Source organism: Rhea pennata, chromosome 3 (genome assembly GCF_028389875.1).
Source record: "Rhea pennata isolate bPtePen1 chromosome 3, bPtePen1.pri, whole genome shotgun sequence".
Classification (NCBI taxonomy): Eukaryota; Metazoa; Chordata; class Aves; order Rheiformes; family Rheidae; genus Rhea; species Rhea pennata.
The window spans coordinates 8,260,001-8,274,909 of NC_084665.1; the positions used below are offsets into that span (position 1 = coordinate 8,260,001).

Below are 14,909 nucleotides of genomic sequence, written 5' to 3' on the forward strand. Positions count from 1 at the left end.
ACGTTCTCCGTGTTGGGCATGGCCGCGGCGGGCAGGTCGAACTCCTTCTCGAGCTTAATGCGTTTCGAGAAAGGGCTCAGGGAGCTGGGGCTCCCCAGCAGCAGCTTTTTGGAGAGGCCCCCGGAGGCGGACTCCCCCGGGGAGCAGCCCCGGCCGTTCACCGCGCCGTCGTCGATGCGATCGGACTCGCCGGCCACCGAGTCTTCGTCGCAAGTGTCTCTGTGCACCTCGGGCTCGGAGAGGTGCCCTCGTTTATGCTTCTCCCCGAGGACCTGGTGGAAGGCCTCGCTGAAGTGCTGCATGGAGCTCAGGACCATACCTTGCATGACGTCCGGCATCGACCGGCTGTCCTCGCCGGGCCGGGAGTTGTTCTCGTGGTGACGGGCCGCCTCCAGGTTCATCCCGAAGCCGTAGTCTGGCCTCTCGTTCTCGTTCAAGTCCTCCTCCTCTTCTTCCTCTTCCTCCTCCTCCTCCTCCTCCTCCTCCTCCTCCTCCTCGTCCCCGTTCTCCGGGATCATGTTGGGGTCGTTCTCGCTCTTGAACTTGGCCACGACGGACTTGAGGGCGCTGCTGGCGCTGCCCACGAGGTCGCTGGTCCCGGGCTCCGGGGAGCTGGCCGTGGAGAGCCCGTCGTCCGACTTGACCGTCATGGGGGACGACTTGTGCATGTGGGTCTTCATGTGGCGCTTCAGCTTGCTGGCCTGCGTGCACGCGTGGTCGCAGAGGTTGCACTTGTAGGGCTTCTCGCCGGTGTGGCTCCGGCGGTGCACGACCAGGTTGCTCTGAAACTTGAAGGTCTTCCCGCAGAACTCGCACGACTTGGACTTGATGGGCGGCTGGGAGGGAGGAGGCGCGGACTGGAGGGGAGGCAGGGGCGGCGTGGCCAGGAACGGGGGCTTGCTGCCCGGCTGGAAGGGCTGCAGCAGCCTTTGCATAGGGCTGGGCCGGCTCGGGGACAAGGGCGGGCTGGAGGTGTTGCCGGCCAGCTCCCGCAGGCGCCGGGAGAAATCCATAGCCGGCGGCTCCATCGCCATGGGGTTCAGTCGCAGCACCCTGTCAAAGGCACTAGGGTGATGGGTGGCCAGAGCCATTTCTTCCGCACCCAGGCGCTCTATGCGATGCGGATCCAAATGGTGCCTTGGGGGAGGGCTAAAGAGGGGAGGCGTGGGTGGGAAGCGCCCTTCGCCCAGGCCCGGCGCCTCTCGCGAGACCGAGCCGGGTATTCTGAGCAGGTTAAAAGGGTTATTGTCTGCAATGTGAATCCCGTGGAGAGGTGGCTGGGAAGGGCACTCTGCACCTAGTCCTGATGGGATACCAACCCGTGGCGTCAGGGGGCTGCCGTGCTCGCTTTCTAAGTAGATCCTTAATCCGTGCGTGTTCTGTGCGTGTTGCAAGAGAAACCAGGCGCTGTTGAAAGGCTGTTTACAAGTCGTACACGTGTAGCTGCTGGGCTCATCTTTACCTGCAAAATAATACAACAGCAACATGAATGTTTAATCACCGAACTGCTTATCGATGACTGATAGCTTTTTTTCCCACCTCATCTTTCTTTTCCGTAACATTAAATCTAAATGGGAAAACAGAAATCCCAGCTAACGTGTAATTACAGGGGAGGGAGGGCAGCTGCGACGTTTAACCGTATCCAAACTGCGCCGGCTTCCTGCCTTCCTCTCTTCCCCGAGCTTCAAAACTCGATCCGAACAGGTAACCGCAGTTAAAAAAAAAAAAAAAAAAAGTGATAAAAAAGACGATTAAGTCGGAGAGGGAGATGCCGCCGCCCGCACCTGGAGAGGGGCCAGGCGGCCCGGCCCACCGCCCTGCCGGAGGCACGGCCGTCCTCTCGCGCGGAAAGGAGCCTGCGGACGGCAAGCGCCACCCTGGCAAGGGACACGCTAACTCTACTTCACGATAATTTATTCCCAGAGATAACACGGGCTTGACAAAAGAGCAAGCGACTAATAAATAACTAAACAAAAAAGCCGGCCGGTAATGGCAGAAGAAAGCAGTCCCTTCTAATAGATCGCAAAATACGGGAAATAAATGAGTAACTTTTTGAGGAGTGGGTGCAAGCAAAGAGTATTATGAAATACAGCGAAGCTGAGTGCATTTTTACTGATTACTGTCATTTTGTAAATAATTCACTTGAACTCCAGTACTCATTTTTTTGCTAAATGTTGGTAAATAGAAGTTAGAGCTAAGGTGAGCCTACTAAGGTGAGTATAAAAATTTACTTCCAGCCCTGCCTAACAGTTCTTAAACAGTTGCTATTTAGTGATTAAAAAAAAAAAAAAGAAAGAAAGAAAAAAGAAAAGAAAAGAAAAGAAAAAGCTCCTGAGATTTGCTGAGGAACAAAAATATACAAGCAAAGCTTACAGTGGTATTTGACTGCACAATGTACTCCTGGTCTGACCTGCAATTTAGCAATTTACTTTACGATGCATTTATAATCTCACTCCATATAAACCACTCACAGGTAAATCTCTTTACAAGATTAAATGGTTGCTGCCCAAATTAGGATTCAAATATTTGCCTAATACGAAGAGAAAGGGGAAAAACAGGGGGAAAAAAAGGCAGATTTGGAAGGAAAACATCATTTTATCTGCAACTGCCCTGTTTTCCCTCTCACTTGAAAAAAAGAGAAAGAAAAGCTTCGTATGAGTATTTTCACCATACAATGAGCTGAATAACGATCTGGGAATATGACAGACAGGCAGCCTATAGTGCTGGCTATAGCGACCCATCGCAGCCTTCCTCTGTGCCTCCAGGTTCTTCTATTATTATACATTTGGTCTGACAATCTGAATTGGGTGAGTAAAAAGAGATTCAACCATCTAGGGCAGGCATTTAACACTTTAGTCACTTTAAAAGCTCATGGAATAATATTTAACATTTCATTCTTCAACTGAAGCCAGCATTTGAATAAAATATATTGCTGTGTTTAGTATGTGCCAGGCCCGTGAGTACAGATAAATACGTAAATCTGTTGCAAATAGAGCAAAATTCAATTGGACTTCCACATTCTTATGCTCATTTGTGTGCTCAAAAAAATCTTAAATGTGAAAATTTCATCTTGTTTTGCTGTAATGAAGTGGAAGTTTTTAACCACATGGTGCAAGATACATGATCAGGCTGCAGTATGCTAACACTGTAGTGCTACCTTGCTTCTCTGTTTTATATATTAGGTCAGAGAAAATAGCATTTTATCTTATAATGAGGATAAAACATACAGTGTTCGCTATCACATTTTAGTATTCCCATCAACTAGATATTCTAGATCGTAAGGGCAGCTAGTGTAATCATCATGTCAATGAGAAGGGCTGTTACGACTGAGACTAAAGATTACATGGAAAAAGCTGCTTTGAAACTGGTAATTATTACCAGTCCACTAATAGCAAATGATGCATTACAGTTTCACCATATAATCTGTATTTCACTCAGCTCCTGCCAGTACAGCCTTATTATATTATAGCGCTCGCAAATTCTAAATTCCTAAACTACAGTCATCAATAAATGTGTTACTTGCCGTAATTTGCAAAATTACTTTGTTCATAACATCTTCAACTGTTATAAAGACTAGAATTGATTTCCTGCATGGCAAAATTAGGGCTACATTGATTTAGTGGAGTGTAAAATGTAATATTATTCTTCATTTGCTTTTCTGAAAAACAAGTTTTCAATTCACCATCCGTGTTTGGTAATCAAGATAATAATTTAAATTTAGAATAATGTTTATGTACATAACTTCCCTAATCCCCAGCAACCTCACATTTTGAAAAGAGCAATGTGAAACCAGGAAATAAAATCAAGCCGTGAAACAGTTAAAATCCACCAGTGATTTGCCTCTACCTCCTGCTTTGAAGAGACACAATTTCTAATTTGTCTATTAGTGCTTGATTAATTATGAAAGCTATTGACTGACCATATTACCACCTAGAGATACGTTCCAGCCTAATGCAGCCTTGCCAAACTGTAAGAATTATGGCAATAATCCACACGTTTCCAGCAAGAAGCGAGAGGAGGCTCCAAAGCGCCCCGGGACGCCTGGGTTTTGCAGCGCTCGGCCTTCCGCCCCCACCGCCGCGGGGGAAAGCCCCACCGCCGCCGCGGCTGCTCCGGGGCCGGCGCTCGCCCCCGCGGCGCTCCGCGCACCGCTGCGGTCTCTGCCGCCTAGCTCTGCCCGGCCTCGAGGAAGGGAAAATTGTCAAGCCAACAAGTCTGGCCAAACCCTAATTTGGGGTTACGTGTTTTACGCTCTCCTGGCAAACCGCAGTCGTGAGCTGGAGCTCTGCAACCTCTAGGCTGACCAATTTCCCCAGACCAGATGGAAAAAAAAAAAGGCAAAATAAATAAAAGCAGCAAGCCAGAAGAGAACCCGGACCAGCCCAGCCGCAGCAGCTCCCGGCGAGCCACCACCGCTCGCCAGCACCGGCGGGAGCTCTGCCGGGGCGCGCGCCCAACACCCTCACCTCCGCTCCACGCCCGGGAGCTTCGGGAAGCCACGGCATCCTTGCGTTTGCTTGCTTCTGCCACGCAGGGCACCTCCTCCCTCGGCCCCGGCAGGCCTCGCTACGCCCTGGCAGCCACCCCTGGACTGCGGGACCCGGTGACTGCTGTCTGCCAGCTCCGGGCCCCCCTCAGCAGACAAAGAGATTTGCTGGTCGAGGGCCACCACATCATCCAGGAGCTGCACAACCCACGGCAGCAGGCTGCTAGGGGTAAGTGCAAGCAAGCGCTTACTGCTGGCCAAGGAGAAGGAGCTGGAGCAGATCCCATCAAGCTTTTCATTTCAAGGCTGGCCTCATTTCCTCCCTGTCTAGGACCACTTCGGAGAGGGCATCGCTCTGGCTGCAGGCACGGAAGGGGACGTCCCATCAGCCCTGCTCCACCGCCCGCCCAGCGTCCCCCTCTGCTTTTTCCCGCAGCCACGCAAGACGTCGGGTTATCCAAAGTGGCACTGCAATGGCATCGGGGCTTTGGGATGATTTCTGAGAGACCTGTAGGAGTCCCCCAGTCTCAATGAGCGATGGATCACCACCAAACTAGCCTTCCTCAGCCACCGGAAGAAGGGCTTGAGCTCAAAGCCTCACTTCCTTTGGATTCAAGGAGTTTAAGACAGAAGCTACCACCAGATCACATACTCTGACCTCTTTTGTATTAAATTTCACTCAGCTATCCTGCACAGCGAACAAAACACTCTCCTTGGATGAAGTATAACCCCCAGCAGCCCCGCAAACTGTCTTCAGGTAAAGCATGAAAACCCGGAGAAGCCATTCAAACCAGATCGGAAGAGATCAAGAACCTACTTCTCCCCTCCTCAGCTAGTTCCCACAGTTAATCATCCTCAGTTACACATATTTTGTTCCTATCTGAATTTCCCTGGCTTTAATTTCCATCCATTGGCTCTTTTTCTGTTTTTCCCTGATACACTGAAAAGCCTTTTGGCAAGCAACGAGTCCCATCGTGTCCCCCAAGGACATATGCACACTCAGAAATCAAGGCACATCTCAAAATTTGTTCATTTTTCTAAATGACAGAGCCTGAGCCCTGTTCAGTCTCTCTCCGTTCTCCAATGCTTGAATCATTTTTATGGCCCTTTTCTGGACCTTCTTGAAAGTGCAGTCTGCCGAAAACATGGGAGTTTGCTCACACATGTGATACTCCGGCGCTGAGCAGTATCCTGAAATCACAGCCCCATTCGCATTCGCTACTCCCTTGTTTGTATACCCAGCTTAGCCCTTCTCACGACAGTGGCCTCCTCCTGGGAATTCGGGTCGAGCCCTTTTTCGGCTAACGCAGACCTCCACCAGGGCTGCGGCACCCCCGGTTCGGCAGGGACGGACCGCGTTCCTCACTTCTGATCCGGCATCCCAACAGCCCCCGGCAAACGCACCCTGAATAAACGCCCTTTGACAGCCTTTGCAGATCATCCCATAAAACTGGCCTTGCTGTCATTTATTGGTCCACCTGTCTTGCTTTTGCCCCAAAACTAATCGGTAGCAATTACACACTCACTTCCAAGCCACCGACGAAACGCGGAGGCTTGCGCCGATGCCTGCTGACCACTGCCCCTCACTCATGCATCTCCAGTTCAGACCACTTTCCAAAATCTGCCAGCTGGTTCCTAACCCACACAACACGTGTGCACTACTGATGCTGTACAAGGCTCATCTGTTTTATCCAGGGTGTCATGCAGCACCAAGCTGAATGCCTCGCAAAGTCCATTTCATCTACATTTATCAACAAAACTTGTCATCTTGAAGAATGAAATCAGGTTTATTTGACACCATCTATATTCCATAAATCTAAGGTGACTGGCATGAATTATATTTCTATCCTTTAATTCATTATCAATTGAATCTTATACTAGCTCTTCAATTATTTTGCCCAGAACAGATAAGCAAAGTGTTGCCAACTACCCCACTCCTACCCTACAGCCACCTATAGACATAACACTATCGTGCTTTCAGTATTTTCCCAGTACATAAGCTTGGTTAAAAACAAGCACCACAATGCCAACCCTTTAGGGATTCTCAGGTGCAAGTTGTCAGGGCCTTTTAATTTAAAAATATTTATCTCCATTGGACCTTGTATAAAATCCTCCTTGGCTACTAATGAGCTAGAAAAAAAAGTCATCACCTGCATATGATACAGAAACACGACACTGTTTCTTTCCAGATCTACAACAGAAATATTATTAAGCATTTCTACCTTACTGTTTCTTTCATCTAAAATGAGCTTAACAGCTCCTAGGATTTTTTTTTCCCCCAGGGCTCTGAAAAGCTTTCTTACTCTCCTCATCTGTGCCAGGCACAGCTTTTCCCTCAGCATCTTTAGGTTCCTTTATCAGTTCTCTACTCATCATGATTTCTCTCTGAGATTGACTGCTATCTATTTTCCATTTTTGAAATTGTCATATATTGATTTTTTTAACATCTAATTGCTGTTCTCATCTCACCATTGAATCAAGTGGGTTTTGGATTTTGGCCAAAATTGCCCTCTCCTTCCTGGACAGCTAGTAAACTCTTTATAAAAAACTTCCAATTATCATTCATATTTTTGCGTACATTTTTCCTCGCAGTCAATTCCACCGACAGTTTTCTTCATATTGGGGAAATCACCTCTCCTGAGGTATTAGGAGACGTGTGACTGCTCTGACCCAAGCAGGGAACCAAGGAGGTCCTGGCAGCCACGGGCAAGAGCAGAGTAAAAGGCAGCGCTTTTCCCCACTCAGCCTCCTTACAGCTCTGTCAGAACTGAGGATCTGGCTCACGGCATCTTAATGGAATTGCAGAAAAGCCAAAAATCCCCGGGAGATGATGGCAGGAATGCTGCACCAAAAATTCCTCTCTTGTTCTACCAGAGGAGAACTGCTGTTCCACGAGGAATATCGCATCACAAATACAAATTTAGAGCTTATATAAACCCTAAAGAAATGACTGGCTCCACCCAGTGAATCTGGTTTAATTTTTTAGTGAAATATTAACCATCTTACCTGAAAACAACTACAGATTTATTCAATTTTTTTACATCCTAGCCAGCAAATGACTGGTCACATATCTGAGGACACAGCACTGCATTTCACGACAACATTGTCAGTGTTTCTAAAGTACTAGTTGCAGCTAGGTAGAAAGGTAGAAGAACAGCTCTCCTCCCCCATCCCCTGAAAAGAAGTGATTTAACCAGTAACACAAGTGATGGATTTAGCTTCTGATCTGAAAAATGCTAACAAATGAGTGGAACGGATATTGGCATTTGAGTGCCTTTAAGGGCAGTTGGCACAATTACTCAATAGAATATGACGACATGTCTGCTTTCAGCAGGAAGGGGCTCTTCTAAAAAAAGACAGTTTTCCTCTGCCGTGCTCACCGACACACAGAGCAGCCTCGCATGCTGCACGGATGCACGAGTCCAAGAAAGCCGACATCTAGGAGAACACTATAGTTGACCCCGGACAAGACTCATAGCCATGTCCACAGCTACCAGCAGCAAAGCCAGACAAGGCTCTGGGGAAAAGACCAGCTGGGAGGAGAAGCTGTCAGCTAGATGCCACTGCTGCGAGAAGAAAAATTGCTGGAGCCAGGCATACAGGTTCAGCCATTGCCAAGTGAGTAATGGAATAATACGCATCCGTGTGCCAATGTGCCTTGGAAAAGCTGTCTTCATTTCTTAAAAGAACGGGCTAGATCCAGAATCTACTCTCTGGATGCCGAAATGCTTTACAGAGCTGAATTCAGGATCCCATGAGGGTGACTCTGGAGCCCACGTCCAAGACAGGCATGCCCCATGCAGGAGTTTATTTCCAAAGGACCTCTGGTGAAGGAGCTAGATACTAACGCAACGTGCCACAGGGCATCAGAGTGGTTGGACACAGTCCACTCTCAAACACACAGTACTGGAGAAAGCCAAATTTTCCCAGGGTTTTCACAAACAAAAACACAATGGAAAATCGTTAAAGAGTAAGCAGCAACGGAGCACATGGCAGCGGCGTTTGCACGGGACTTCATTCGCAGCTGCAATCGCTCTCTTGGAGAAACTCCCGTGCCAGAAAGGTCCATTGAAAGTCTCCAACCAGGCCAGGCTTCTTGGCCCTCCCTGCTGCCGACCTCGGAGCTGTCACTCCCGCAGCGCCTTCGCCTCCGGCGAGCACGCCAGGAGCTGAGGTCCGAACCACAGAACAGCTCTTCTGCCCTTAAAAACCTGGCACGTGCTAAGCCAAGACAGGCAAGGCCCCTGTCTACCACATGGCCTGGAGCTGCACCTACAGAGCACATCCGCAGCCTTTGCAGAAAACATGAAATTGCTGGGACTTGAACACCTGCAACCTGGAGCGAAGATCTCCCCGTGCCTTCTGCTCGCCACAAAAAAACGACTGGAGGAATAGCCTGAGCCAAACCCAGGCATTTCTGTATTCAGCTTTAATGTCAAATGATTGCTTGATTTTTGGACTGATAAATTTTGAGTTGTTATGGTATTTAAAGGGGGGAAGAAAAAATATTGAGTTAATTGTTACCACTTGTGCTTGATTCATTCCTTCTCCATCTGGCTTGTCAACTCCCTTTTTTTTCTTCTGGAAATCCGTACTGCTGCTATCCCATCAACTGGAAACGACAGAACCGAAACTGCTGGGACGCAGGAAGCTGGCGATGGATGGGAGACACGCGAGTCCCCTCGGCGCCTGCCGCAGCCCACTTCTCTCTTTGTAAGAAATAGCTGCTTTCTTCTGATTCACCTTTTCCTGGTAGTTGGTAGCATCAATTTAAATAGGAGCACCTGTAACTGTCCAAGCATATTTTTGCTTATTGCACTAATTCTTCCTGATTCTCCAGATTGCAAAAGGCACATTATTAACCCAGTACCTTACTAACTGCTTATAGGTAGCTGTTAGCACTGTTATCATAAGCACTACTATTGCTGTCATAATAGTAATAACAATAATAAATAATGGTAGCTGCTTTTATGTACTACAGGGTATTTTCCCTTCAATCCTTTCTGTTTATCACTTCTGATGTTATGCTCTGTATATACTGGCATCAATGTCTTCCTGGTATTTAATAAATATTGGGCTCGATTCATCTCTTCAGCGTACCAGCTTTAGGCTGAAGCCAGTCTTTCACGGCTGTTCCAACGGAGAGGTGAAGTGGCCAGGACGGTCCCCGTGAATGAACACTGAAAACGGGCAATGGTGTCCCTGAAGCTCTGCAGATGCTGACACGTACCACGCACGCAGTGCGGAGCGCGGACGCTGCCTGCTACTCCAAAGAGAAAATTCTGCAAATAAAGCCCGAGCTGCGTATGATTAGAGCTGATGTTACGCCCTAAGATTGGCTGGACTGTGAAAAGTGTCAAATATCTAAAAGGTGCTTTGCTTTGTGGGAGTCTCAGTTCCATTTGCCATTTTTACTAGCCTTTCTGTTATGTTTTTTCTATGACCTATTGGTACATTCCGTAATAACAATTGAAAAAATTTCCCTTTTTTTTGGGGGGGGCTGAAAAGAACGTTTTTGGCAAATCCAAACTTTCCGAACTCTTTTCAATAAAAACGCCCAAATATTTTCAATACCTAGTCTCAAGAACGCCTTTTTTCACTAAAAGATCTTTTTAGAAGACTCTCTTCTGAAAAAGAATTGTGCCAAAATGCTAACCCCATTACCCAAACTTAAAAGAAAAGAAAAACCAGAAACAAAAAACCCCACGCACACAGGGGCAGACGCTCTGGGGTTTCCAGGACGGCGCCTTGCCAGCTTTTGGAGGTGCTACCTGCGGCGCAGCGAGCTCCTGCAAGGGCAGTCCCTAGGTCAAAGCAAACACCTCCCAAACAGCCGCCCGGCCATTTTCACGTGGAACCGGGTCCCATCACCCACTGCACGTTTAAAAGCCCGACAGAGCAGAACAGAAGTTCTCTGGGCCTGACCTAACCCGGAGCAGCCTTGGAGAAGACGGCCAGAGCTGCGTCGCGGCTGCGCCGGTGTGCCGGGCTCCTAGGAACCGCGGCGAGTGTTCGACCCTCGCAGGAAAAATGGGAAGGTTGTGGATGACCTTTGGGTTTCAGTCGCAAAATATTTTGTGTATTTACTTACTCTTAAAAATAAATAAATAAATCACTTGCGAGAGAGCGAGCAGTGGGCCAGGAGGAGTGGGGTCTCCTGTGCCCCTGGAGCACACCGTTTTCAAGGTGATTACGCTTTGGCCATTTAAAAAAAGTAAAAAAACTGTTTCAAGCTCCAACTTGGCAAGTAAGGTATCAGGCTGGGACTGATTCTGTGCTTTTCTAGAACATAAGGGGGGGGTGGAAATCTGTCACTTCTTGATTAACGAGGACCAGAACAAAATTGCAATCGGCGGATTCAGAGAACAATGCCGGGCTTTAAATTCAGCTCCAAAAGAAATTTTAAAAGAAATTCCTCAAGCAAATAAGAATTGATCATGCACACATAAGCACCCGATACACTATGGCTACAGTGAGGGAGAAACACAGATATTACGTAAAAACAGAGTTCAGTGTAACACAGGTAATTCCAGCAACCTCCAACACATGCAGCAGTATCTCCACTACAAACTCTACTGTACTGCCAGGTTTGTAGGAGGAACTCATCACCGATATGATCTAGTTTGTCTAAAAATATTAACCAAGTCCAAGAAGTGCAGATTTCACGTCCTCCTCCTAGCTAAAGCTGCTCCCTCCGGCCGACCCGGCGCCAGGCAGGTTTCTCCTTCGGCAGCCAGGAAGGTCTATCTGGCCAGTGACCCACCAATGAAGAAACCTCATCTCAGCCTTGACCTGACAGAGCATCAAAGCTCCTTCAAAGCCCAACCCGACCATCCCGTACACAATACCTTGTTTCAACGGTGCACAATTATGTATTTACCCAATGGCTCTTAGGGACAATCAAGTTAATAATTCATTTTTTAAATGGGGCGTAATTACCCAGCTACAGAGAGGTTCCAAATTATTTTATTCATTCTCATACACCAACATGATGAATGGTTTCCTTTTCTATTTGCTCTTGGCTCCCTGTTCCTCTTCTTGTTTTCTTCCCTTCTGACGACTATGTGGCTAAACGTGAAGGAAAGGCAGGGCGGACACCAAGAAGTTTCTCTCAAAACCTGCCCAAACGGGTCGCGGCCGTCGCAGGAACGGGGCCCCAGGAAACGCCCCCGAGGAAGGGGTCCGCGCCGAGGCAGAGCGCTGCGGCCAGCGGCTGGCCGCCACCTCGCCCCTCGGTTTTCGGCTGCTTTTCTCGTATCTACTGCCACTTCGCTAGTGCCGGGCGGCCGCGAAGGCTCCCGCTGCACCGCGCGGGGAGGAGCTCCACGAGTTACCGTCACCAAAGAGGCACCAGCACACGCTCATTTGGTTTTCCCCAGCGCTCGTGCCCGGGTGTTGAACGCTCGCGTGCTGCTAAACTGCCCTACTGCCTTGTTTCCCGTACGAGGAAAACCCTACGGAGCGGACATCAAACAGAGGAATACGAAAATTCAGGACCTCTCTCCTTTGGAGTTTTATTCCATCTTCTCTTTCTCAAAATGGACCCTCTTCAGAGTCTCCCCTTTCACCAGCCTTCCCCCTTTGGCTCCCTTTCCTTTCACTTTCAAATTAATGGTATTTAGTCAGCAGCAAACCAAAGTGACAAAGTAGGTCAGGGGAACGGCAGGTCCCCCAAAACTTCATCTCTGTCTGCAAATCATCTGTTAGGAAGGCAAAGGTTTATTCTGTCCCTGAGCAAGTTCAATGTCACCATGGAGTTGCAAGCACAGCAAGAGCTGAACCAGACCCTGCAGCGTTCAGCTTCCCAACTTGCACAACGGAGTATTAGTAGAATTGATAATTTTTCTCTGCTTTGCAAATAGGACCAGGAGGTGTCGTAAAGTTGTCTGGTCTCCGCTGGTTTATTCAGTCTCCTCTCCATAGTCTAGATATCCTTGAAGTTGAAAATGATATAATACTTAGGATATCTGAAGTTTGGAGGATGTAAGACTTGCAAGAATTGCTGCGCTTTATTGCATTCTCAGGGCACAGAGAGTATTTACTACACATATATCAAGTCAAGCAATGCAAAAAGGGCATATGAAAATTGGGTGATGCAGGCTCAAGAGTTTAAATTCACGGGAAGGAAGATAAAGAGTGGATTTTCTTATTTATAGATTTGCAGACGAAATCCAACAAAAACAGCCCTCCCCCCCCCCCCAAAAAAAACCCCTCCCTTATGTCAGTGAGGCTGATTCAATTTCCCGGCTTGCAAGGTCTCCTCTAGCTGAGTATTACCCGACCCCAATAACATACAGTGTTCCAAGGTTAAGATCTGTTTCCTTACAATGATGCAGAAAGCTGTTGTTTCAGTTGCGGCTGCAGAATTCAGCTTTGAAGGACAGGTTAGTACCACACTACATTTAACTGGATTCAGTTCATCTGATTATACAGTGCCTTGCTTTCTGGAATATGTAATCATCTCTTTCTGATGACATTTTAAATATCCAACTAGACAAATAATTGCAGCAATAATTGATAGCTGAGTCAAGCTGGAAGATTATTGATTGGCACAGTACCCACTGAAACAAATGTTCATCTTTCAAACATTACAGTGGGGATGCTTAAACCTAACTTTTGCTGATAAATGATAAAAATTTGATTTACTGATAAAACCACCGGAACAGAATACGCGCTTCAGGATTTGATTACTTCGTGAAATTTTTAGAAGAAAAATTAGGCATCAGGATTTATGTTCTATTCCACACGAATAATTACAAAGACACAGGTAAGTAGTTGAGCACAAACACGCGCAGGGAAGTCCTGAGGAGTTGCTGATTAACTCTCGGCCTTCCTGAGCGGTATTTATCTGCCCCCAATGACCGCTTTACGCGGGAGCTTGCTGCGCGGCGCGCGATGAGAAAGCCCCCCGACTTGCGCCAGCGCGGGTCCCACCGGCACCGGGACCGCGGCGGCGGAACAGAAACCTCCTCCCTTTTTGGTGCTGCTCTTCCCCTCCTGCTGTCCCCTCTCCCCCCTTTCTCGCTCTGCACGTGCACGCGTCTGCCCGTGGGTATCATTTGCTGCTTGGCTTTTACAGTAACGAAACGCGCGGAGTGATTCATCCGGCGGGCGATCTCGGCGCCACTGGAAACTCGCTCACGTGGCGCAGGTGGGTAACAGAAAATAACCGCGCCAACGGGCCGGACGGCCGCTACCGAGCAGGCTGCGCTCGCCCTCGGAGCGAATCCGGAGTCCCGAAGCTCTCCAAGGATCAGCTTCTAATGCATAATACACAACGCAGGGCAAACACTAATTGGCACGAGTTACATACACACAAGAAAGAGCATAAAAATTCTGCAGCCCTGAGCCGCCGCGGGCCACGCGAGCCGGTGGCCTGTCTAAGCTGCCCAGGGCCGGGGCTTTCTGCAACGGCAGCTCCCAAGAGCTGCCGTCAGCCTGCCCCCAGCACAGGGGCCCGCGAAACACGGCTCCTCGTTTAGATGCTTCTTGGAATATTTTCCAGTATAAAAACGTATACGAAAGACGAGAGCTACGGCTGTTTCTTCGATTTACTCTCCAGCGCAACCCAGGAGAAAGAGAAACGCAAAAGTCCAAGAAGTCGTTCTCACAGGCAACCAGCAAATAAAATTGCAAAGCCTTGTTTGGAAACGCAAGAAAACCAGCAAAAGTTACAGTGACAACCCAAAGGCAAAATGACAGACCTGCAGTCACAGAGGCAGTCAGCAGCAGACACTAGAAAATTAACTATCATGAACAGTTGAGCATTGCCAGGGAAATGAATGAGATGATCTAAGAGATATTTTCCACCTCTGATAGGATTTGATGATGATTTTGCACAGGCTTTGTGCTAGCCTGGCTTTTGATAAAGGCATAGTGTCTCTTTTCAACCCACATGCGAGTGCGAGATTAATAAGTTGCGAACTCGGCCCACCTCTGCTATAAATGGTTCCTGTGCACATAGGAAAAAAGAAAAAAAAAAAAAAAAAGCTATGACTGATTTGAAAAATCAGTTAACTGAGTGCGGTTAGTGTTTTTACACCCAAATCTTCAGTTATCAAGAGATTTAGAAAGCAGAGAAAAATTCTCACCCAGTAGTCAGAAAATGACTATAATTCACTAGCCAAAAGACGCAGTGGCATACAAATTATGTTCAACCTCGGAGCACTCAATTTTAAGTCCTTTCAATCGGGATCTGCGTTAGAGGGCCATCAGGATGGAGCAACAGGAGCTGCCTCCAGCCCGTCTTGTAGCACGGAAGTGCACGTTACTCTCACGGATAAGGTATCTGTCCTTGCCCTGATGAGGGGCAGAGGGTGGAATTAATATGCCCAGTAACTTAAAACAAATGGCGACGGCCAGCACCATCCTCTTCAGCAGCACAGGAAACAGGGACGGGAGACAGGGCTTGTGCCGCTTGCTG

The 14,909-nt window shown here is 48.1% G+C and overlaps 1 protein-coding gene across 4 annotated transcripts in view; it reads right to left on the reverse strand.

Annotated features, from left to right (window-relative positions):
- Positions 1 to 14,909, reverse strand: part of BCL11A (BCL11 transcription factor A) — a 67,448-nt gene that overhangs the window by 7,319 nt on the left and 45,220 nt on the right. For 3 of the 4 annotated variants that reach the window (XM_062571498.1, XM_062571500.1, XM_062571497.1), the window contains exon 3: positions 1 to 1,462. This exon is cut by the window's left edge. In XM_062571498.1, coding sequence (XP_062427482.1) covers positions 1 to 1,462 — 1,462 coding nt within the window. The remainder of the gene's footprint in view (positions 1,463 to 14,909) is intronic. The other variant, XM_062571499.1, reaches the window with a different exon arrangement.